This window comes from Chinchilla lanigera, unplaced genomic scaffold (genome assembly GCF_000276665.1).
Source record: "Chinchilla lanigera isolate Chin_1 unplaced genomic scaffold, ChiLan1.0 scaffold00018, whole genome shotgun sequence".
NCBI lineage: Eukaryota > Metazoa > Chordata > Mammalia > Rodentia > Chinchillidae > Chinchilla > Chinchilla lanigera.
The window spans coordinates 6,657,606-6,680,499 of record NW_004955419.1 but is presented as its reverse complement, the minus strand read 5'-3'; the positions used below and the strand labels follow the sequence as shown (position 1 = coordinate 6,680,499).

General features: G+C 45.9%; 1 protein-coding gene across 1 annotated transcript in view; it reads right to left on the bottom strand.

Annotated features, from left to right (window-relative positions):
* Nucleotides 1-7,092: 7,092 nt before the first annotated feature.
* The window catches only part of Stom (stomatin), a 30,601-nt gene continuing 14,799 nt past the window's right edge, over nucleotides 7,093-22,894 (bottom strand). Inside the window, exons 3-7 of the mRNA XM_005382569.2 lie at nucleotides 22,163-22,235; nucleotides 20,680-20,762; nucleotides 16,712-16,915; nucleotides 15,583-15,717; nucleotides 7,093-9,013 (exon numbers count right to left, since the gene is read on the bottom strand). Of these exons, the coding sequence (XP_005382626.1) occupies nucleotides 8,819-9,013; nucleotides 15,583-15,717; nucleotides 16,712-16,915; nucleotides 20,680-20,762; nucleotides 22,163-22,235 (690 nt within the window). The 3' untranslated portion in view covers nucleotides 7,093-8,818. The remainder of the gene's footprint in view (nucleotides 9,014-15,582; nucleotides 15,718-16,711; nucleotides 16,916-20,679; nucleotides 20,763-22,162; nucleotides 22,236-22,894) is intronic.

Here is a 22,894-nt window from a genome sequence, read left to right as displayed (position 1 = left end):
TCTAGCAGCTTGGGAGTTTCTTTCCCCTGTATCACGGTGGCACCTGCCTTGCCCTTCTCTACCTCTGGTTCCCATAAGTTCATTCTGCGGCCCACAGTTATTTGGAGAAACCTTTGCTGCTGCATCTGCCCCTGGGTGCACCCAGTTCACAGTCTCTGTGGTGTAGAAGAAGGACTCCTAGGTGTCCCGTGTGATCCCCTGGGCCTGAATCTCCACACTTGCTCGGAGTCAGAAGTCCCTCTCAGACATTTCCATGAACTATTTCTCCATGGGGGACCCAAACCAGCTCAGGAGCCAGCTGGAGGACAGATCTCCCTGCTTCCTTTTTTTTTTTCCTGGTACCAGGAATCAAACTCACAACCTTGCACTTGCCAGGCAGGCACTGTGCCACTGAGCTAAATCCCCAGCCCTCCCTGCTTCCTTTTGGACTCTTCTCACTGCGTTTGCCCCTCTTGTTCTCCCACCCTGTGCCTGTCCAAGTTACGGAAGGAGGCTCCCATGCATAGGACATAGAAGAACCGAAGCCAGTATGAGCTTTATGTGGTGGGAAGAGTGCGTGCTTGTACTTGTGTGTTTGTGTGCCTGTATGTGTTTACAGTGTCATTTCCAAAGCTAGTTGAACCCTGAAATTATCCAGGGACCTTTTTAAAAAGTCTGATTCTCCAGGGGTTATACCTCCAGAGGTTCTGATTTAAGGCAGAGGTGACGAGGGCAGTGGCAAAGGAATTTTCCGGGTGAAGCACTGGGGCCTTGAGGAAGGCAGGTCGTCTCAGACAGAGGATGCAGCAGGTATGAAGGCAGGGAGCAGTGAGGGGAGAGGGGGACAGTTAGCTCCATGTGGTTGCAGCAGAAGGTGGGGAGAGCTAGAACTCCAAGCTGAGCGCTGGGCTCAGGCCTCAAAGGCTGTTCTAAGGGATTTGGGCTTAATATTGAAATGCCTGCCTTGCCTGTACTCAAAGGGTTGCGTTCAGTGGCTAAAACTCTTGTCAGCTGGATGAGTGTAATGTCCTGGGGAAGCTCTGGGGCCTTCATGAGAGTCAGGGGAAGGTCTGTCTAGGCAAAGCCAGCTTACTTCCTGGGACGTGTGGGAAGACCTGCCCTGAATTCTTCTGGTCTTCTCTGGCATGCAAGGGTGAGGCTGAGGCCTCCCTGAGAAAGGAAGTTGCCCTTGCTCGGGGTAAGTTAACTGCTCTGACTTCCCATTTTCTCTCCAGGTGAAACGAAATAGGATGTTTCACTTCAACCACAGTTTCTCTTACTACAGTTTTAGACATGGTCACCCATGATGGAGAAGTCGCTGTGAAATAGCAGGACATTGCCAATAGGGCATTTCTGAGAAGAAACCCACTGGGGTTTGGATTCTGGGTTGGATCTTGAGTAATTCATTTCCACAGATAGTTACTGAGAGTGGAACTCAGTGGTAGGATGCACACTTAGCATGAATGAGCTCTGGGTTCAATCTTTACTGTGCACGCACACCATACACACACACACACACACACACACACACACACACACACTTCCTCTGAGCCTCAAATTCCCTACTTGCAAACTTGCAAATGTTACCAGGGATTGTGTGCTGGAGTCTCCTACAGCTGATTTTGATATGGTATCTTAAGATTATATAGGAAAAATAAATAACTCCCAACCTGCTAGATGTCCAGTAGGCCGAGTTCATGGTCCCCGAAATCAAGGACTGAATTCTAAGGAACAGCAGAGGTTATGAGCAGGAAATTTTATGGAGGGAGAGCTAACTCCTGCCTGAGAAAGACAGGAGGGGGTCCAAGTGGATTTACCCACATGCCCACTTCTCAGAGAAAGCTTTATAGAGGAAAATCATGAGATGGGTACAAAATCATGACTTGGGTTGAGCTATGCTCAACCAATAAGGTTGCAAATATAGCCTCTTAGGAAATGTTGACCCAAGTCACATAGCAAGTGTACATGGAAAGAACCAGGACCTTTTTTGGAAGAGATGGATCAGGAGATCTTGATCACCCACCCAGGTGACTGATGCCTATTTAGAATATCAGTCATTATTGTTTATCCTGTCTAAGATACTAGGTCTAGGTCTGGTCACTCCCTCTTAATCTTGAGGCCTGGCCTTCAGTGAATGCCCTCTGAGCACAGATGTGTTCTTATCTCCCGCGCTGACTCCTTTGAGGGCCTGGCCCTGTCTGACTGCCTTTAATATTGCTACCTAACTTAGCTGCCTGTAATAGGTTCTAGGTTCTTTCTGTCCTGAACAAAAAATTGGTCACAACAAGCACAAAAGGAAGTAAGGTTTTATGTTTATTAAAGGTAGGAAAAGAAACATGCTCTGGAGAGCAAGTTTGGGCCAAGTAAATGTAGGGAAAAAAGAACACTAAATAGCTACTGTGAAAGAACACAGCAGTGGGAAGTTTAGTAGTGACTGTCCTTTTTCTTTCTCCCACTCCTCAGGCTGACGTTAGTCTAGCCCGCCCTATCCAAAACTACTCAAGTTCTTGTGAGAAGTCCACATGCAGGGCTTTGGGAAGTGTTCTGCGCATGCGTCCTGGGATTCTACCCAGCCAGAGGTGATGTAACAGTGGTTAGTAGTTGGGTTTTGGAGTGAGGCTTGAGTTTGAATGCTAGCTCCGCCATATTAACAACGTAACCTTGAGCTCTTCAGTTTCCTTAGCTGCAAAATGGGAATAAGAACAGCGTCTACCCATGAGAATGAAAATACTGTATTTGTAAACATTATGAGAGGTGCTGCTTAACACACGGTATAGCTCAGAGTAGCTCAAAGATAGAAAAAGCTTCTAGAGCACCCAGCCCAGAATGTACGACCCTGGCCGTAAAATGACTCCCTGCAGTGTGGTCAGACGGGGTGTGTTTGGCTATAAGCAGTGCAGAACCCACTCACACCAAGCGAAACGATGACCCGTGTTCTCACCATGAAACAGTTGATTCTGTACAAATGGAACCCGTGGTTTCCCAAAAATCAACACATAAAGTCACGAACCCAAAGGAGAAAGGAGTTTTTATTGGAAATAAGAGGAAAAAAGGCTCCTGGCTTCTCCAAGTGGGGATCCAAAAGTTGCAATTTCCACGTGGTCCCTTAGTCCAGAACTGTTTATGGATAAGGGGAAACGTGGGGATTGCTCAATTATTTAACTGCCACTGATCACAGGCTGATCACAGGCTGCTCTGTGAATTTAAAATGACCAATGGGAACTCAGGCTCTCCAACCCAGTTACTTTGCTTGTGGGGTTTAAAGGAAACTGGTATTAAAAAAAAAAAAAGGTTATTTTGCATTTTAAATCCCCCCCCCCCCCGTACCAGGAATCGAACTCACAACCTTGCACTTGCCAGGTAGGCGCTGTGCCACTGAGCTAAATCCCCAGCCCACACCTTAGATTCCTGGAAACTCAGAAACTAAGTAGGGAGTGGCTGTGACTTCCTTTAGTAGGGAGGAGGCTGCATTCCATGTTCCTGGAGGAAGAATATTCTTGGTCCAAAGGCCTAGTTCACTGTTTATCTTAGGCCCTGTCCCAACTAGCTGCCTTACTCATAAGCTAACTGAATAAACTATTTTTTTTATTATAGTAAGTGTGAGTCTAGAGGTTAGGGAGGCTTCGTAGGTGTCTCAGCCCAATGGGTGTGGCCTCCCTGGTTGATTCTCCTGGCTCTGTCTTCCTCACCCAGGAGTGAAATGTCTGTATGCATTCTGGCCCTCCTACCCATGCCCAGGCGAAGAGAAAGGATTGTTTCTAGAAGATTTCCCATGAAAGGAAGGAAGAACAGCTCCCAAGTCCACAGAAAGCCTTCCCTCAGGGCCTAAGAGTTCACATGGGATCACACAGCCATTCCTGACAAAATCATGGGCCAAGAAGGTGCAGTTATCCACAGGCTGACCCACTGGGGGTGGATTCCTCCTTTTCGGAGGTGAGAGCGCCAAGGGAGACTTACCCGAAGAAAGTGAAGGTTACCAGGAAGGAGGAGATAAATGAACTCTGAGCAGACAGTGATTTTGTGGGAAACATTTATTGGGCCAGATGCTAAAAACAAAATTGTTAACCATAACGGGTCTTTACAGTCTTGTGATATGTAGTTTCAGAGGGCTTAATTTCAAGCCATTTTTTCCCCCCGAAATTTTTAGGGAAGATTTTCAGCCTATACTATGGTTACTAAGTGCCTAGGGTTTTCTAAAACTGAGTTTCTGGTGGTTTTTTTTGTTTGTTTTTTTGTCTTATTTTGGTACTGGGAATCAAACTCAGGACCTTGTGCTTCCCAGAAGGTGCTTGTGCCACTGAGCTATATCCCTGGCCCTGTTTTTTTAGTGTTTTGGGTGCTGGGGACTAAACTCTGGGCCTGCTACTGAGGCAGGAGATTAAGGCGTGGCAGAGTGGCTGGGGAAGTATTCACAAAGTCCCAGGACACATGTATAGAACAGTTCCCAAAGCCCTGTGTGTGGACTTCTCCAGAGAACTCGCAGTTTTGGACAGGCAACCTAGACCTGATGTCAGCCTGAGGAGTGGGAGATACAAAAAGAGCAGTCACCGCTGAACTTTCCACTATGCTCTTTCACAGTAGCACACTCTCCAGCTGTAGAGTGTGTTTCTTCTCCTACTTTAACTTGGCCCAAACTTGCTTTACAGAGCATGTTTCTTTTCTTATCTTCAATAAACATAAAACCTTGCTACCTTTTGAGTTTGTCTTGACCAAGTCTTTGCTTAGGATAGAAAGAACCTAGAAATCACCTCTAGAAGTAGGAGGCTCTAGCACCCCAAAGCCCAGTAACACTACCTCTGAGCTGCTATACCCACAGCCCCTAAAACTTTTCCTTCCTCCCTCCCTCCCTCCCTCTCCTTCCTTCCTTCCTTCCTTTTCTTTCCTTCCTTTCTTCCACCCCTTTTTTTCTGTACTAAATATTGAACCCAGGCCTTGCATATACTAGGCAAGCACTCTACCACTGAGCTGTACCCCACCACAGCCATTTTAATTTTATTTTGAGATAGGGTCATGCTACATTGCCCAGGCTTACCTTAAATTTGGCCTCCAGAATAACAGGGATTACAGGCACGCACCAGTGCACCCAGCCTAAACCCTAAAATTAGCAGTGGTTTCAATTTCCTCTTTCACCAAACTCATCTGGCTCTAGGATGGATTGGAAAGGGTTGCATCCTATCAGCAAGTATGCCTCCTGTAGGCAAATCTTGTCCTGGTTCTGCTACAGACTTGTTATCATCAACATTATTGTAATAGTCACTGGAAATTTCAAGGGATTCACGGATTTCCCATGACCTGGGCAACACATCCAGAAGGGGTTATGAATGGAAATGAAAGCTGTGCGAAGTCCCTTGCCCATGCTTGACCCACAGTTAGTTATGGTTTGTTTAGCCTTCCTAGCTCCTACAAAGTAAAGAACTTCTATGGCTTATAAACTAGGATCTTAGAGCTGATCTGGCCTGGAGGTTTTGAAGTCTTTGGATAGGCACGGCAGAGGGGTCAGTATTTCCCCTCAGGTACAGAAATTTGCATGTGCAGACACCTGTGTACTCTTGTCAAAGTACCCTGTGGCTTCCAACCCATGTCCTAAGATCAGAGACACAAACAGGTGGACTATAATCCCACAAGACAGGTGAGAATGGGGCTGAGAGGGATACACATCTAAAGTCACATGAGTTGTGCAAAGTGATACAGCAGGAGAAGCCCTTAAGAGCATGATTTTCAGACTGAGATCTGGAGAATTATATGAGGCACTCCCATGATTTTACAAATATATGACTCAAATTCCAGCTCTGAAGAGGTGACATAAACCACAGATACTTGAGTGTAAATTGAGCATGGAGCCTGCTTTAAGACTGTAACTCTAACTCTGATTAATATTTTTGTTTTTCAAATCAGCCTCGTTATTCTCATTAGTGTATTTTATAAGTACATATTACACCTGTGAACTTAAGAACTGATGCTAGTAAAAGACATTTTAAACCTTTTTGCCAGCATGTGCTTTCCTTTGATACAAGGAGCTTGCTTCTAAAAGGAAGTCTGAGAACCACTGATGAGTGGATGGGAAGGGCTCTTACTGGAAGCCTTCAATGTCAGTGGGACCCTGGTTCTTTCTGTTTAGACCAAGGTACTGTAACATACTGTGGTTATAAACAATCAACTCCCCTTATTTGGGTCGAACTTCAGCTTGAGGAGATGACCCAAAACTAAAGTTTAACTTTAAAACCTGCTTAGAAAGCCAGGTGTGGTGGCGCATGCCTGTAATCCCAGCACACGGGAGGCTGAGGCAGGAGGATCATTGCGAGTTCGAGACCAGCCTGGGCTACAAAGTGAGCTCAAGGCCAGCCTGAACTGCATAGTGAGACCCTGTCTCAAAAAGACAAAAATAAATAAATAAATAGATAGATATAAAAATCTTGCTTGGTATAAATGCAAAGTCAAATGACTGTTGATTGTCTTGGACACTTGTGATCTATACATAAAATGACTGCTACTGGTGGTGGGGTATGTACAGGGATGGCAGAAGCAGTGACACACGAAGATGTACACAGAGACATCTTAGGTGGACTTTGGCACTGGACAGTCTGGGTTCAATGCCAGCTCTGCTCCTCACCACCAGGGGAGTTGGCTAAGTTCTACTCTGAGCCTCAGTGTCTCCTCTATAAAATGGAGTATGTATCCCATCAAGCCGTTCTGAGGACAAAATGATGAATGTATGCGTGTGTTTAAGCACAAGGCTAAGTGACTAGCGCTCCACATGCTGTGGGCTGACGTTTAAGGCTAAGTGACTAGCGCTCCACATGCTGTGGGCTGACGTTAATCCGGGACAGCTCTGCAAAGGCTGGATGTCGCAGGTAAACCCAAAGTGTCCTATCATTATTTTAAGCAGAAGTGGGTTTGTGTGATTATCTGAGTGACAGCTGAAAGTGGGTTCCCATCCCACCTGGAGGAAGTCAAAGGAAAATGAAGCCAGCCGAGGGTCGAGGGGTGGGGGAGGGCAGTCTCAAACTCCCAGGGAAAGTGTGTGGGCCAAGGCAGCCACCCGGACTAGATCTGATGTGACTTGCGAGAAATTAAATCCGCAAAATCTAGTGCAGAAACAGACTTGCACCCAGAGAGAATTAAAGCACACATACTTTATTATGTACATTATCAGAAGGGGACGCTATGGGAAATGCTCTTGCACTGGTGTTCTCACCCCAGGGCTCCTTCTAGGCTTTTCCCCTTCCAAGTGATTTAACTGTAGCCTATGAATTCATAAGGCAGCAAAAGGACGACCATTCGGTATTGGACAGAGGGAACTGGACCAAAAGCACTGTCCCTCTACATCTGAGAAGAGATTTTCCCCAGGGTACGGGGTTTCCTGGTCCTCAGTAGTCCAAGGTCAACAGACAAAACCATCATTTTAAAATTCAAAATGCAAATACAACTTGAGTCCTGAGTTGAAACAGTCCATACACCTCTAATAAACTCAGGAACCTGGACAGACAGTGGTTCAAAGTTTTCTAAAATAAACTTGGAAATAGAGAGCAGTGGGTGGGACATTATGGGCTGACAGAATGATTCAGCTAAGGGCTGAGACGAAGACAGGTGGTGGGAAAGGAAGCTGTTATTTTTGGACTTCTCCAGGTAAACTGAGAGCCTCAAAGAGGACATTGTAAATGTCAACAACCAACTTCCAGGGCCAGTAGAAAGTGTCAGGTTGCTCCAATTCATAGGCATTTGCAAAACAAGGTGCTTCCTGATATTTCAGGCTAGGAAGCTATGGCCCACAGGAGCTGCCTGCTTCCTTCTTCAGTATCAGCATATACTGAAGAGAGCAATGAGGCAAACGAACAGTTCTGCCTCTCACACAAGTATCCCAAGTCCGACAGTGTTGGCCCACGATCCCTTGATATTACAGGTCTTCATGAATGGGACTGGTAGGCAGGCTATTTTGCAGTGTACAGTAGTAAATAGCATGCAAACAGTAATATGTAATTTTTTTGAAGATATTTTTTTAAAAATCTTTTAATCCTTTAGCTGTTCAAATGATATATAACTGTTTATATAACTTAGAGAAATTTTTATTAAAAAGTCAAAACTATCCAAAACTTGCTATATGAAAATAGGCCAAAGTTAGAAGAAGCACTTTTGTGGTAAGCAGTTAGCTGGTTTGAATGACAGACCACAGAGGAATCTTTTCCTCCTGAAGGAGGCTCAAAGGGAGTTACAAAAAAATGCATCTGTTATTTTCACGAGGACCACCACAACGGAGAATTTAAAAGTCACCGAAAGGTTAGGGTGATCTTTTCCATAGATCCTGACCATTTGCTCTAGTTTGTAAGTACGAGAAGATGCCTCCTACCCAGTGAGGTTGGGGTTTATAAAGTAGGCAGACACCAGGGAATGTCCCTGACGAAGACTCCCTTGGAGGTAAGGCACAGATAGCCCAGAGAAGCTGGCCGCAGCACAGGTGGCAGGACGGAGTGTGAGCCTGTGTTCTTGCCTCGGGTCTGGCTGCTAATGACGGTTCAGAATGACTCAGTGGAAGTCAAAAGGAGAAGGATTTGACCTATTCCAGGGTAATCTAAAATACAAATCCTTGAGTATTTTAAAGAATAGGAAATTATCTCATATGTAAATCACCAATCTCTCTTCCTCTCAGGATTTACAAGCCAGCAATTCCTTCCACTGTTGATATGATCACTACACATTCTAAAAACTTTAACATACAGAAAAGGACAGGGAGGGAGGATAGTCAAGGGTCCCTGCTCTACTCTCCTTGTGAGCTGAAGGCTAACTTGGTTCCCTACGTCTTCTTCAGATGTGCATAGCTCATCTCAGCACTGGCCTAAAAGGCTCAGTGTTTTGCTCCCATGATGCCTTGCAACAAATCTATAGGCAGAGGGAAAACAATTGTGGAGTTTTTCTCAGCAGCAATGGTGGTTAACGTCTGAAGGTACCGGAGCTGAAGGGCTGCAGGAGACTCTGTGATAACGATGGAGGCTTCTTTTAGAGCTCTGGATGCATTCATTTCTCCCTCAGCTGCAATGACCTATGGCAGGGGGAAAGAAGAGGTCAGACCAGAGAAGCCACATGGTGGAACGCAGCAATTTTCAAACTGGAAGATGTATGTCTAGGTAGTATGTGAAACTTCCCAGGGAACGTGCCAGGGTAGTTTTAAGGAAATCAACTTCCAGATTGTGCCTAGCTCGTGTTATTCTTTTTATGATTCCCTTTCTCTGATTTTCCAGGATACCATACAAAGGGACAAGTCACAATAGTGTACAGGGCTTGAGAAAGACAATGACTTCAATGATTCCACATAAATCTTTCTGCAAGTCAGGTGGATGCCTAATTCTTTGATTTCAAAGAAAGGAAAGAGGATCTTATTGAACTGCAAGCTGATGGACTATTAAAAGTATGTGTTAGGCTGGGATGTAGCTCAGCGGCACAGCACCTGCCTGGCAAGTGCAAGGCCCTGAGTTCCATTCCTGGTACCAAACAAACAACCAAACAAACAAACCTACATTTTGATAAATGATTGCTGTATGACCTTTTAGCACACACACTCAAAGAGAGTGCTAAGAACTATGTGACTTTAAATAAAAGTACTTCCACCAACTTATTTATGTTAACATTTCTTAGTTCTCTTGTCTATCAAAAATGAAAACTGGAATGAACACTGATACTAAAGCCTGTCTCACTCTAACAATAAATAATAGCTACCCACACATTTATGATATAACCTCTCATGTACTGTATTGAGCAGCATTTCTCGTAAAAACTTATTCCTTATTTAGAAGAAATTCTAGATAACATTTGCCCTGTTTATAGTCACAAGAAATTTTAAATACCCAGGCGGGGTGGTGCACACTTATAATCCTAGCACTTAGGAGGCTGAGACAGGAGGATCATTGCAAGTTTGAGGCCAGCCTGGGCTACAAAGTGAGTTCAAAGCCAGCCTGAACTGCATAGCGAGACCCTGTCTCAAAAAAAAGACATTTTAAATAATTAATTGCAACTTGTATACTAAAGATATTATAGTAGGGTAATAAAATAATTCATGACAAAACATATTAGGGAAAGCATCTGGAGGGAAAGGCTGAAATGGAAACACGACTTCAGGAAGAACATAAGAAACAGCACGGAGGCATAAAAAAGCTGGTGTATCCCGGAAAACTGCTAGTGGCTGAATACTGTGTGGGGAAGACAGAAAAGGCAGCCGGTGAGTGAGGCCAGGATCCGTAGGGCACGGCAGGCCCAGGGCCTTTGATTTTTGTTCTGTAGGTAACAGGAAGCCATGGGTCTGTTTTAAGCAGGTAAGTAACCTTGTCAGATCAACTCAGAAAACAGTGAGGGATGTCTGAGGGTAGAGAAGAGACTGGAAGCTGTTGGTGGAGCTGTTTCCGAGGGGCCCGCGGGACTGTGGTGATGGGGGTGAGGACAGAACGGATTGGGAGATACTTTAGAGGGAGAGTCAGCAGTATTTGGAGACTGGCTGGTGAGACTCTTGTTTCTAGGTTTTGGTTGGATGGGTAGTGCCACTGATGGAGTCAAGGGGTACCGGACGGGGTACCTACCGTTTTACAGCACAAAGACCCTAGTTTATCAAGGCAAGCCATTATGTGCTCCTCCCTTGGTCTACGAGAAGGGGCAAAGGCCAAACACACTCACAGAAAACCACATGGCTCTATCTAAGGCAAGCACTAGAGAATTCATTAATAAACCCCCGCCATGGGAGCAGCAGGCTCTGATTTTTTTTTCCATGTCATCTCAGATATCCAATTAGATACTTTTTTTGTCTGGATGTGGACTAACCACAAAGGTATCTCATTCCCCACCACCAATCAATACACAATCTCTTGGCCGGGAGGCCAGACCCACCAGGTTGGGCGCACAGTTTGTTCGTAGAAAAGATGCCCTGGGCAAGCTGCCAAAGACTGAACACAATACACAGGCTTTGTCTAGATACGCTGCGGACAGCATCTTAGAGAGCAAAGCTACTTGGGACTCTGTGGGGCTTTTTCTTTCTTTCTTTTTAATTTTTTTTAAATTTTTTTGCTAAATGTGTAGTAATTCCATGACAATCAATGCTTTAGATTCACAAGCTTTTATTTTATTATATTTTATTTGCAGTTTTGGGGATCAAACCTAGGGCCTCATGCTGACTAGGCAAGTGCTCTACCACTGAGCTACACCCCCAAGCCTCCCCACAGAGCATAAATTAAACTACGCTGTGAGGCGGGCACTTCCTGTCCCTCTCTGGAGAACATGTGGGCTGGGAGAGGAAAAGGCGGAGAAAGCTGATATTTTTCAGCTCGCACTCCACCCCTTCTCATTATTGACACCAGTCCAGAAACATGAGCCGGAAAGCACTTGCCAGACATTCTTCCGAGTTGTAAACAGGAAGTAAGGAAGAATGGAAGCACTGAAGATTTACAATCTGAACCATTAGGGGTTGGTCCAGAAACCTTACAAAGAGATTTGGTTAACATAGAGCACAACGTGCAGAGAATCTGTCTCTTTTGTGCATGGCTTCTTCACTTATATTCATAAGCAGTCACATATTCATCCTCTTTGCTACAGAGGATTCCTTCATGTGAATAAATCACACTTTACCCGTTCAACTAGCAGACATCAGGGAAGTTTCCTCTCTGGGGCAATTATAGAATGCTGCTGTGTACATCCTAGTACATGCTTCCTGGTAGATACATGAGCACAGATCTATGAGATACATGCAGAGAAGTGGAGCTACTTTCAGGGCCTGCAAATAGATATTGTCAGATTATCTTCCACAGTGGTTGTACCAATGTACATTCCCACCAGCAGAGACGAGCACTCTAGTTCCTCCCTCAGGCACACTTGGTTCTTTTCTTATCATTTTCCAGTCCATTTGGTGGGTAGCTAGATGTTATGGCTTGTATCTGGAGGTCCCCTCAAAGGCTCATGTGCTCATAGGTAGGGCTTTTTGGAGGTGGCTGGATCTAGGGTTTGTGAATGTGGATTAAGGGTATGATAACTAAATTAGTCCACTGATTGGTGTAGCATAGTTCTGGTGTGGATAATGGGAAGGCCCACCCTGGATGTGAGTGGTACCAACGAATAGGCTTGCAGCCTGGATGGGATAAAAGGCAAAGGGAAGCTTGCAGGTGCTGCTTTGCTCCCTCACTGCCTTCGGCCTGCTATGTCATGAACTCTTTCTCCTTTGCAATGCCCCTTGCGATGGCCCCCTTCCTTAGAGCCAGCTGACTATGGGCTGAAACCTCCACAAACTGTGAGGTAAAATAAACCTTCCCTCCTTGAACTTGTGGGTGTCAGGTATTTTGTTTCAGTAATAGGAAAAGTAGCTAAGATGCTAGGGTTGCATCTGCTGTAATTTGAATTTGAATCTCCCTGTGACTAATTACGCCATTTTTCTCTGAAGCCTCTTCATCTACCGACTCTCACAACCAATCTCTCTTTTCCTCTGCAATTTGTTGAAGAAACTATGACTTCGTTTTCCAGGAGAACCTGAAGTAAGGCTACGGTTGTGGTAGGATACTGTTTTTTACAGAAGTGTTTGGCTCATTGTGTGAACATTAACCTTGAAGATAATTAGTTTCTTTCAAGGTTCATGAAACAGCTGTCAGACTAACCTCACAGCCCTATCCAAGCGACAACGTGGTGACCAAAATTCTACCAGACTTCCTGATTTTGTTATAAAGAGAAGACAGGAACTTTTTCTCTAAACTGGTGTGCTGTGCAGAAGGTTCAGCCCGTCCTGGAAGTCCAGAGAAGGCAGGAGAAGCAGAGGAGAATTCTCATTTCCACTGCCATTAATCAACAGTGTGACCTTGAGGGAATCACGTAAGTTTTCTAGGCTCGATTTTTCACTTGGCTATTGGGATGGCAGACAAGCTCCACTGCTAGGGCTCTCTCCAAGCAGTTGAGAGCTATTACTTGGAGCACGGAGAAGGCCCGATTCTGAAGCCAATCTAAGTTCAGGGGCACACAGTGCTGGTCAGGCGGCGGGGTGCAGTGTGCTTAGTGAAGTATTTGTCACTTTGGGAAGATAAGCTCACACTCTGCTAGTCTGTGTGATATATCTGCCGACCAAAGATTTCTTTCACACAGCTGCAAGGACTGTTATTCTACAGACTACATCTCAGTGTTAGTGGCATTTCTTGAGTAAGGTGTCAGAAAGTTAACTATATCCTTAGGAATTTGATAAAGCACATTTGTGTATTCTTTCAATCCACTGACCCAATTGCTCAATAAATTTTTCAATAACACTCATGAGCAGACATTGTATTGGGAAAAGGACATGAAAAGCTTTGGCCCCTTCATCCTAGATGTTAGGGAATAAGGAAGCCTTCTAAGTGACAAGGTGTAGGGAGGGTTAAGGGTGGCAGGGGAGAGACCTGACTGAATCTCCAAAAATAGGAATAAAAATACTCTGAGGGTGGAGTGGACAAGCATCCGAGGCAGAAAGAATTGTGTGTACAGAGCAACAGAGGCATGAGAGTGCTGAAGTGGATGAACTGCACACGGCACAGTACTACTGGGACAAAATCCATGGGAATGTTTTTTGGGGGGGTGGATGTTTTCATTTACTTAATATGGTTTAGAAATGGGGCTTTTGTTTGACAACAGATTCCAGATAAAATAAATTTCTAATTTTCTAAAATAACTAGATGATAGTACGGAACATTTACTAACATTATCATACATATAACTTAGGTTTCTAAAATAATGATCTCATTTCATTTGTTTATTTATTTATTTGATCTTTTTGAGACAGGTTTCGCTATGCAGTTCAGGCTGGCTTTGAACTCACTTGGTAGCCCAGGCTAGCCTCAAACTTGCACTAATCCTCCTGCCTCAGCCTCCCGAGTATGGGGACCTGGGATTACAGGCATGCATCACCACACCCAGCTGGAAGTGATGATTTTAAAGAAGGCATTTGAGGATTCTGTAGCATCATAAAGTGGTTATCACAAGCAACAACAATAATATTAGGAAAATTTAGAATTCTGGTTGACGTAAGATTCTGGGGGTGGCATGTCAGATAGGCTACTCTTCTATTTGGTGTTATGAAATTATACTAACCAATCAGTGGCTTGAAGAGCATCCTAAGAGAAGGACAGGGTTTGCAGTCAGCCAGTTATCACCAGCTACTACTCTTTTCTAACGATGATAAAGTGGTTTGTTTTTTATGTTTGGGAGGTCTGTCAAGGCTGCAGCACCCCCTGCTATGAAAACTCTTCTGCTAGGTGTGACGGCACATGAATCCCAGCACTCTGGGAGGCTGAGGCAAGAGGACAGCAAGTTTGAGCCCAGCCTGGGCAACTGAGTGAGACGACATCTCAAAATAAAAAAAAAAAAAGGACTGGGGATGTAGCTCAGTGCGAAGGCCCTGTGTTTAATCCCCAGTAAAACACACACACACACACACACACACACACACACACACACACAGATACCCTCTCTTCCAGTTGTCATGGGGGTGGAGGGTGTGGCTGTGTTAGTACTGAACTTTGCCCTTGAACCAAAGTCAGACCAAAGAAAACTTCTTTTCCGTGAACGTGGAATCAGGACTGGTCTGTGTCTTTGGTACTCACCTGGCCCACTGTGTGAACGTAGGAGTCAAGTGTCATCCACCACAAATGATCTGCAATGGCCCTGGCCCGGGCCCAGGAAGGGAAATGACTGGCTCCCTTCAGCCCTGACCACTTTCGGGTCCTGATGTTCAGATCTGGTGAGGCTCGAGTCTACTGCCTATTTTAGGGTTTGAGGAGATAGCCCTGTATTTCTGTATATTACCACCTTCAGAGATACTCTCTCTCTCTTTCTTTGTTTTCTTTCCTTTCTTCCTTCCTTTCCTTTTTTTGTGGGGAGGGGGAATAGTCTTGCTATGTAGTTCAGGATGGCCTTGAACTCACAGTAATCCTCCTGCCTCACCCTCTCAAGTGCTGGGATTATAGGTACACATCACCACACCCGGCTTCTTTTCTAAATTAGTTGAACAAATATGTCCTCAGTGCTATGCGCATGAACTATTAAACAAAAAGGACACAGTGAACAACAATATGTTGGTGTGACTCTCTTTTTGTAAAACAAGCCAATCACCTAACAACCTAATCAAACAACGTTCAAGTTTTAAGAGTGTCAGGCATGGTGGGCATGCCTGTTATCCCAGCACTTGGGAGGCTGAGGCAGGAGGATCTCCATGAGTCCATGAGTTTGAGGCCAGACTGGGCTATGTAGTAAGTTTAAGGCCAGCCTGAACTACACAGGGAGACTCTGTCTCAAAAAACAAAAAAATAAAACAAACAAAAAAACTATTAAGAGTGTGGCCTCTGCGAGAATAGATTCAGAGTGATGGGGAAGGCTTCCATCTTTACTGAGTCTTTCAGGATTGTTTGAATTTTTTTTTTTTTTTTTTAGTGAGCTTTGTGGAATTAAAAAACAAAGTTCAGGGGCTGGGGATTTAGCTCAGCTGCACAGCACCTGCCTGGCAAGCGCAAGGTCATGAGTTCGATTCCCGGTACCAGAAAAAAAAACCCAAACAAACAAACAAACATAAAAAAGAAAGTTCAATAAGAAAAACAATTCAGACAACAAACGGAGAGAAAACATTACCTTGGCTCGGGCCTCCCGAGATGCTTCTGCCTCTGCAGCCATAGCTCTCTGGAGCTGTGTGGGTAGCTTCACGTCCTTAATTTCCACACGCTCCACCTTTATGCCCCAGTCGTCGGTGGCGTCATCCAGCGTGCACTGTTAGGGGACAGCAGGCAAGCGACACTCGGTCAGCTCCCACCCAGAGGCCTGCAGTGGCTGCAGCCGCTGGGACGGGGAGCGGAGAGTGCTGGAGGAGGGTGGCAGAGAGTAGGCTGAGACAGAGCCAGGTTACCAGGGAACTCATCCTGAACACGCTCCTGGAAGCTCACGGCAAACTGCACATCGTTCAAGTGCAGTCTCCGTCGCAGCTACCGGAGGTCCGAAGCAGCCCTGGGTAATCTATATGCTGGGTGTGGCTTCCGTGAAACTTTACTACAAAAGAGAGGACGGCCAGCCAGAGGGTTATAGTGCACTGACCCCCGAGCGTGTGTGCTGCTGCATACGGCATGGTACTTCTTTGTGTTTCACTTTCCTCTTACAAGGGCTGGAAGGAAACCGTACTCTACTTCATGAACTCGTGGTGTATATCCAGTGAGATTACAGATTTTACACACAATCAAGTTTTGTTTTGTTTTGTTTTTCTTCCGGTACCAGGAATCGAACTCACGACCTTGTGCTTGCCAGGTGCTTTGCCGCTGAGCTAAATCCTCAGCCCCTACACAGCGAAGTTTTATTGAGAGTATGAATCCAGATTTTAAAATTCGCTTTATCTTTGTGATCAAGCCAAGCATAACATCTACTACCGAAGCAAGACTGGAAAGCACACCAGGTAGAAGGGAGTTCATGGGGCTCACACATAGAATAAGGCTCAGATAATACCTGCAGTCTTGCAGAACAACCTCTGAATGGTCGTGCTAAACAAAAAGGCTCAAACTGATTGTGGGAAAAAATAAACACTGGAGGAAACTAAAAACCTGCATCTGAGTGTTATGAACCCATGAGAGGCTGGGGTGACAAATAGTAGCTCCTTCCATTAAGTCTGAAAAACCTAAGGAAAAAAACAGGCCAGAGACTCCCAAATTGAATGGATGAAAGGTTCTCAAACAACGGTGGACTGTTTGAGTTTGGGGTGGGTTGGCGAACCCCTTACCTGCATGTTGTGGGCAATTTCTTCCCTGTCAGAGAGGATCTGGGAAAGGTTCTTGGTGCCCAGAACATTCCTGAGAGTAGTCTGTGCCAGAAGACGGGTCGCCGAGTCGGCGTTGGTGATGTTTGCCACAGCCAGGGTCGCATTCTGAACGCGGTAATAGACCACACCGTCCACGCTGATTGTCACTGAATCCTTTGTGAGGACCTGAAGGAGGAAGCAAGCAACGCTGTATCTGCCAACCAAAGACTTCTTTCACACAGCTGTAAGGACTGTTGTTCTACAGACTACCTCTAAACACTAGCGGTTTTTCTTGAGTAAGGCGTCAGAAAGGTAATTATATCCTTAGGAATTTAATAGAGCATATTTGTTTATTCTTTGAATCCATTGACTCAATCATTCAACGTATTTTTCGATACCACTCATGAGTAGATATTATATTGGGAAAAAGATATGAAAAACTTTGGCCCCTTCATCCAAGAGGTTAGGGATTAAGGAAGCCTTTTAAGTGACAAGGTGTGGGTAGCTAAGGGTGGCAGGGGAGAGACCTGACTGAATCTAGAAAAAAGAATAAAAATACTCTGAGGGTGGAGTGGACAGCATTCGAGGCAGAAGGAATTGTGTGTACAGAGGAACAGAGGCATGAGAGAGCTGAAGTGGATGAACTACAAATAGCACAGTATTACTGGGACAAAATGCATGGGAATGTTTTTATAAGACAGGGTCAGGGAAAAATATATTCACGGCATGCTACATCAGAATGCTTACCACGACATAATTTTGTTTGAACTACAGAAGTTATTTGAGGGAGAGACACGACACGAGGAAGACAGTAACACAAATCACTTAACCTCTCTGGGACTCAGCTGCCTCATTTGCAGAGGTTAATATTAGTACCAACATTACAAGACTGTTGTTAGAAATGAGTTAAGACATTTAAGTGCTAAGAATAGAGCCTGACACATGGTAAGAGCTATCTTTCAAGACCACGTTAGTGCACACCTGTAATGCCAGCACTCTGGGAGGCTGAGGCAAGAGGATTGTAAGCTCAAGCCCAGGTAGGACAACTTAGCAAGACTCTGTCTCAAAATAAAAAATAAAAAAGTGCTGGGAATATAACTCAGTGCAAAGGCCCTAGGTTTAATCCCCAGTCTCACTCCACTGTGTTTCTAACTCATCTCCTACAGATAGATGGCCCCTGACTTAAGATAGCTCTCTTCATGATGATCTGACCTCGTGATGATGCGAAATCAATTCACCTTTGGTAGACCCTCAACTCCAATTTCTCAACTATGGCCTCTTTCCAGGACAGTGATATGCAGTGATTTCTTCCTTCTGATGCTGGGCAGCAGCAGCGAGCTTCAGCTCCCAGTCAGCCCCGCGATCGTGAGGAGAAACAAACGCTACCCTACAGCGTATGTGCCGCTAAAGCACCAATGCTTGGTAGAGTAGATGTATTCAGTGAAGTTTTGACTGAATGCTATTTTCAGTTTACTATGGGATTATCAGGACTTAACTCTCTTGCTGGTCAAGAAGCACCTGGGCTTATGCAGCGGCGATCTGCAGTCCTAACTCAGCAATCCTTCGCTGACACGGGCCAGTGGCTTCCTGCCACCGTGAAGGCAAAGTCCTTTGACATCCGGCCCCACTCTCCCACCTCCTGCACCCGTTCTGTGCCAGGCCACACGCGGGTCCCGCATGCTCCGTGTTCCTCTCCCCGGGCCTTTACACCGGCCCTGACTCTGCCTCAAAGTCTCCTCCTTGCTTGCTCCCAACACGAAACTAGCACATTCCTATGCACCAGTCATGCATCTCTCCCCTGTGAAACGCCCCTGCCTCACTCCGCAGAGGCCGGCGGTGCACGCACGCTGCACCCCAGTGTCCTGACATCTTTATCGACAGCTCTGCTTCTCTTTCAGATGATGACTTCTTAGGGGCAGTTTGTCTTTCTGTCTCTAGCGCAGGCAGAGGGGGTTGATAAGTGAGAGGTGAAATGGAAGGAAACAAGGTCCCAGAAAGAGTGGCTGACGAAGTGTGGAGGGGAGTCGGAGGCCTGGACTGTGTTTCCGGCTCTGCTTGCTCCCTCTGGAGGACCTCGAGCAGGGATTGAAACCATCTGACCCGGTGGCCCCTCATTTCTGCATTGGGGTTAATGATAGTGCCCAATTCTCCCCAAATGTCTACCAAGATCAATTTAAAAGACGTTGTGAAATGCGTAAACAAAGCCTTTTGGAAAGGTAGGGGGCCAGTAAATGGGCAGCAGTAACAACACTGCTGCTGCGTAGCTACTTAGCTGTGCCAGGCATCGAGGCAGTCATCTTCTTTTTCTCCCCTGCAGTAATCTAAAAATATCCTTAACAAGAAAGAGAAGCAGGGGGCTTGTAAATAAATGCACAGTCTATTACCATCTCGTGTGGACATTATTTCCCAGGATTGATGGGAAAATGAGTGTCGATCCGGGGCCGGATTCCTGCCCCTGTGACTGCCACAGCGGCTCTCAAAGCTGCAGCTTCTCGCCGCTGACTGTTTTGGAGGCAGAGTGTTTATCTCCCTTCACAGTCAGTTCACAGGGGATCGGAAAAAGGATTGCTTGCCAAGTTCCAATCTGCTCTGCGTTCAGCAGCTTCAGGGGAGGAGGGAGCGGCTGGAAGGGAGAAGCTCACAGCAGCCCTGCCAGATGCCTGCAGTGTTTACACGGGAAGCGGCCAGAATTCAAAGCAACCGCGAGAAAGGGGCTCCTTCAGAGAGTCAGTCTTCCTTGAAAGATGGGAAAACTTGCGGAGAACACAGGGATGCTCTCCGACTTGCTCCTGTAAGATGTGGGTAAAATGATCTCTGGCGTCTTGAAGGTTGTGGGGATTCAAAAGTCTGATCTTAGCAACTACTTGGATCAGTGCCAGCAAGGGAGTTCCTGAGCTGGTTTCTGGATTTTGTGGCAAAAGAAAGCAACCTGGCCATGTTCCACCGCCATGCTGAGGGGCTGGGGGGCAGCCAGGAAACACAGACAGGGTTCCTCCGTCCCTCCCTGCACCGCGCTTGCAGGTTTTCAGTCTGCAGTGGTTATTTTGTCTCCTCGGACACAGGCTGGGACATGGGTGTCACCTCAAGGGCCATGACGGAGCAAACGCCGGGTGCGTTTAGCAGGGAGCTTGGGGAAAAGCACTGGACAGGGATTTGGAGAGCTGAATTTTGGTCCTGGCTCTGCCATTGTAGTCTGAGGGACGCCCTCCTCTTATTGCAACTCCATACTTTCTAGAGATTCTGCTATGGTTTTCAACTGTGACAGTATTTGTGAAGTTGCCAAAAAAGCACAAAATATTGAAGAATATATCTAAAAATGCCAAATGAGTAGTTTCAAATTCTTTCGCTTCTACCAATTTATCTACAACAGAATCATGACAACTGATCTAAATAGCATCTTCTATCCAAAACCCATCGAGGAGAAAAACAGTGACGGTGACTACAGTGAGGGTGTTCAGGTTCCACTCCCACCAGCGTCCCAGCCCGCTCTGTCAGAACAGCAGCAAGCACTCATGCCGCACTTGCTGCTCAGCAGGCGCTGTCCTACGCACTTCACACGTGACAGCACATTTACTCCTCCCGACAACCCTACGAGGTGGGCCCTGCTAGTACAACCTCTGCCTTATAGTGAGAAAACAACTGAAGCACGGAGAGGGCCAAGCTCTTCCCCAGGGGTGTGGAACTGGGGAAGGAGAAGCGAGTCAGGTCCAAAAATGTCCTTTTCAAAGCTAACAGTGGTGGTGCACACCTACAATCCCAGCACTCAGGAGGCTGAGGCAGGGGATCACCGTGAGTTTGAGGCCAGCCTTGTCAAAGAAGAAAAGAAAAAGCAAAGCGAAGGGAAAGGAAGGGAAGGGAAGGGAAGGGAAGGGCAGAATAAAAGTGTTTTTCTTTTCAGCATAAAGCATGCTCACACATGATCCCTCAGCCACTGCAAAAGAAGAGCTCACCTCCTGAGGAGGGATGTCAAAAGAAATGGTCCTCATGTCCACTTTGATGAAGCTGTCAGTGCAAGGCAGAATGAAAAACAAACCTGCAACGAAGATACACACAGGGTCAGAGAGACACCGGCGTCTCCGCTCACTTCCCCAGCAATTCTGATGGCACCCACCCAATCAACCACAGTCACCAACTGCACGAGACAGAAGCCTGGAAAATTATCCTCACTCCTCTTGCTTGCCTCCCACCTCGAAGGCTCCCACTAAGGCCCCATGGGATTCACTTCCTTATGCCACTGTCACTGTCACTCTTCTTCCTTCCCTTGGACCAGTGCAATTGCTTCCAAGTTGTTCTTTCAGCTTCGCTCCTATGCCCCATTTCCTATGCTGCAAGCACAGCCATCTTCCCCAAGAGGCTGGAACCTTGCCCACCACAGTCCTGAAGGACCCGCCTTGCCCACTCTTCAGCCACAACCTCTGTCCTCATACCCTCATACCCTCATACCCTCGCTCACACTGGGCTGAGCTGCGGGCCATCCCCTGAATCTGCAGCGGCCTCCCTACAATGCTTTGCACATGCTGTCATGTCTGCTGGGACCACCTGCCTGTGGCTACCACCTGCGCTTGCCTCAAGACTCAGCTGGGAAGCCAGCCCCAGGGGCCTTGCCTCACCCACTGCTAGGCTGGTGAGTCACTCATCTCCGGGTTTCTCAGTTCTCTGGCTTTCTGCAGTGACCTGACCACAATCCTCATCCCACACAGTGTACTAGGTACGATCGAAATACATGGTGAATGCTTACATTTTAAAAAATTCTTACAGTAAACGACATATTGCCATTCATCTCCTCAAAATACTTCCCCCTTTCTTTGAAAAGCAGACTGGTAAAAAACACGACGCTGTGTCCTCATCCACCTTACTCATCCGATCTGGCACGGTTTGACTCCAGGGTCTTCCCCAAAGTCAGAATGACCATGAGAGGTAAATGTTTTGGCTTGATTCAGGATATTCAGGCGGCCAAAACAGCAAGCTAAGGACCCTCACAGAAGAGAACTTCCACGACTGCTTCAGCAAGTGGGAAGAACAGCGGGATGAAGTGTGTGTAAGGGACACCTTGTTGCTGGCCTACCATTACATAGTAAGATCGTCAAGGAAAGGGGCTCTTCTGGCCTCTCTTAAATTCCCAGGGCCTGGAACGCACTAGCAGTTCAACTGAAGTTTGCCAAATGAATAACTAAAGGCCTTTCCTTGACAGGGGCTCTCATGCTCCGATTTGCATAGCTGTAGCTATTCCTGGGTGAAGATAGTACTATCAGCTGGAATGGGAAGGAAAGGGGAAGGGTGGGAAGGGAAGGCGGTCAGTAGTGAGATTAGTGGAACTGCTATTGTTAGACACCTTCTGCTCCACGAACTCCTTCCAAGTCAACAGAGCGGAGGCCCTCACAAGGGAAAAGAATTTCAGTGTCCAGAGGGGCAACCCCTAATCCTAGCACTCACCAGGTCCTTTGGCTCCTCCTTGTAAAATGCGGCCCAGTCTAAAGATGATGGCTCTTTCATACTCCTTTATAATCTGGAAGAAACACACGAAGGAAATTTAACAGGAAAAGCACAAACATTTACATGCATAGTTTAAATACTTTTCTTCTAAATGCCTCATATTCAAATAATATTTTTTCTTTATATTCAGGTATTATCTATAAACAATATGTCTAATGTTTATCCTCTCCAAGCATGACATTTTTATTAGGTTTTGACCAATTATAGACGCAATAGATAGTCACTGCATAAATTTGGGAAGTACAGACTAGCGTACACAAACAGACCCATAATGTCACTCCTCAGCTGTCAGTATTATTCACTTATGCTCATGCATTATTTATTCAAGAAAAAAAAACTTAGTTTTTCTTCTGATTCCTTTTTTTTTGGTGGAAATGGGGATTGAGCTCAGGGCCTCTGCACTGAGCCACACCCCGAGTCCTTTTTTATTTTTTATTTGGAAATAAGGTCTTGCTAAACTGCCAAGATATCTAAGGGCTGGGCTTGAACTTGAGGTCCTCTCCTCTCAGCACGGGTGTCATCTTGCCTGGTTTCTTCTGGTTCCTTGAAGTATAACAAATTCATGTAAAAGAGGTTGACGCATATTTTACCCTTTTAGGAATATACAAGCCATAGCTATTTATCCAAATATCATGAACTACAGAAAAAATAACCAGCATTTGGCAGCACTGA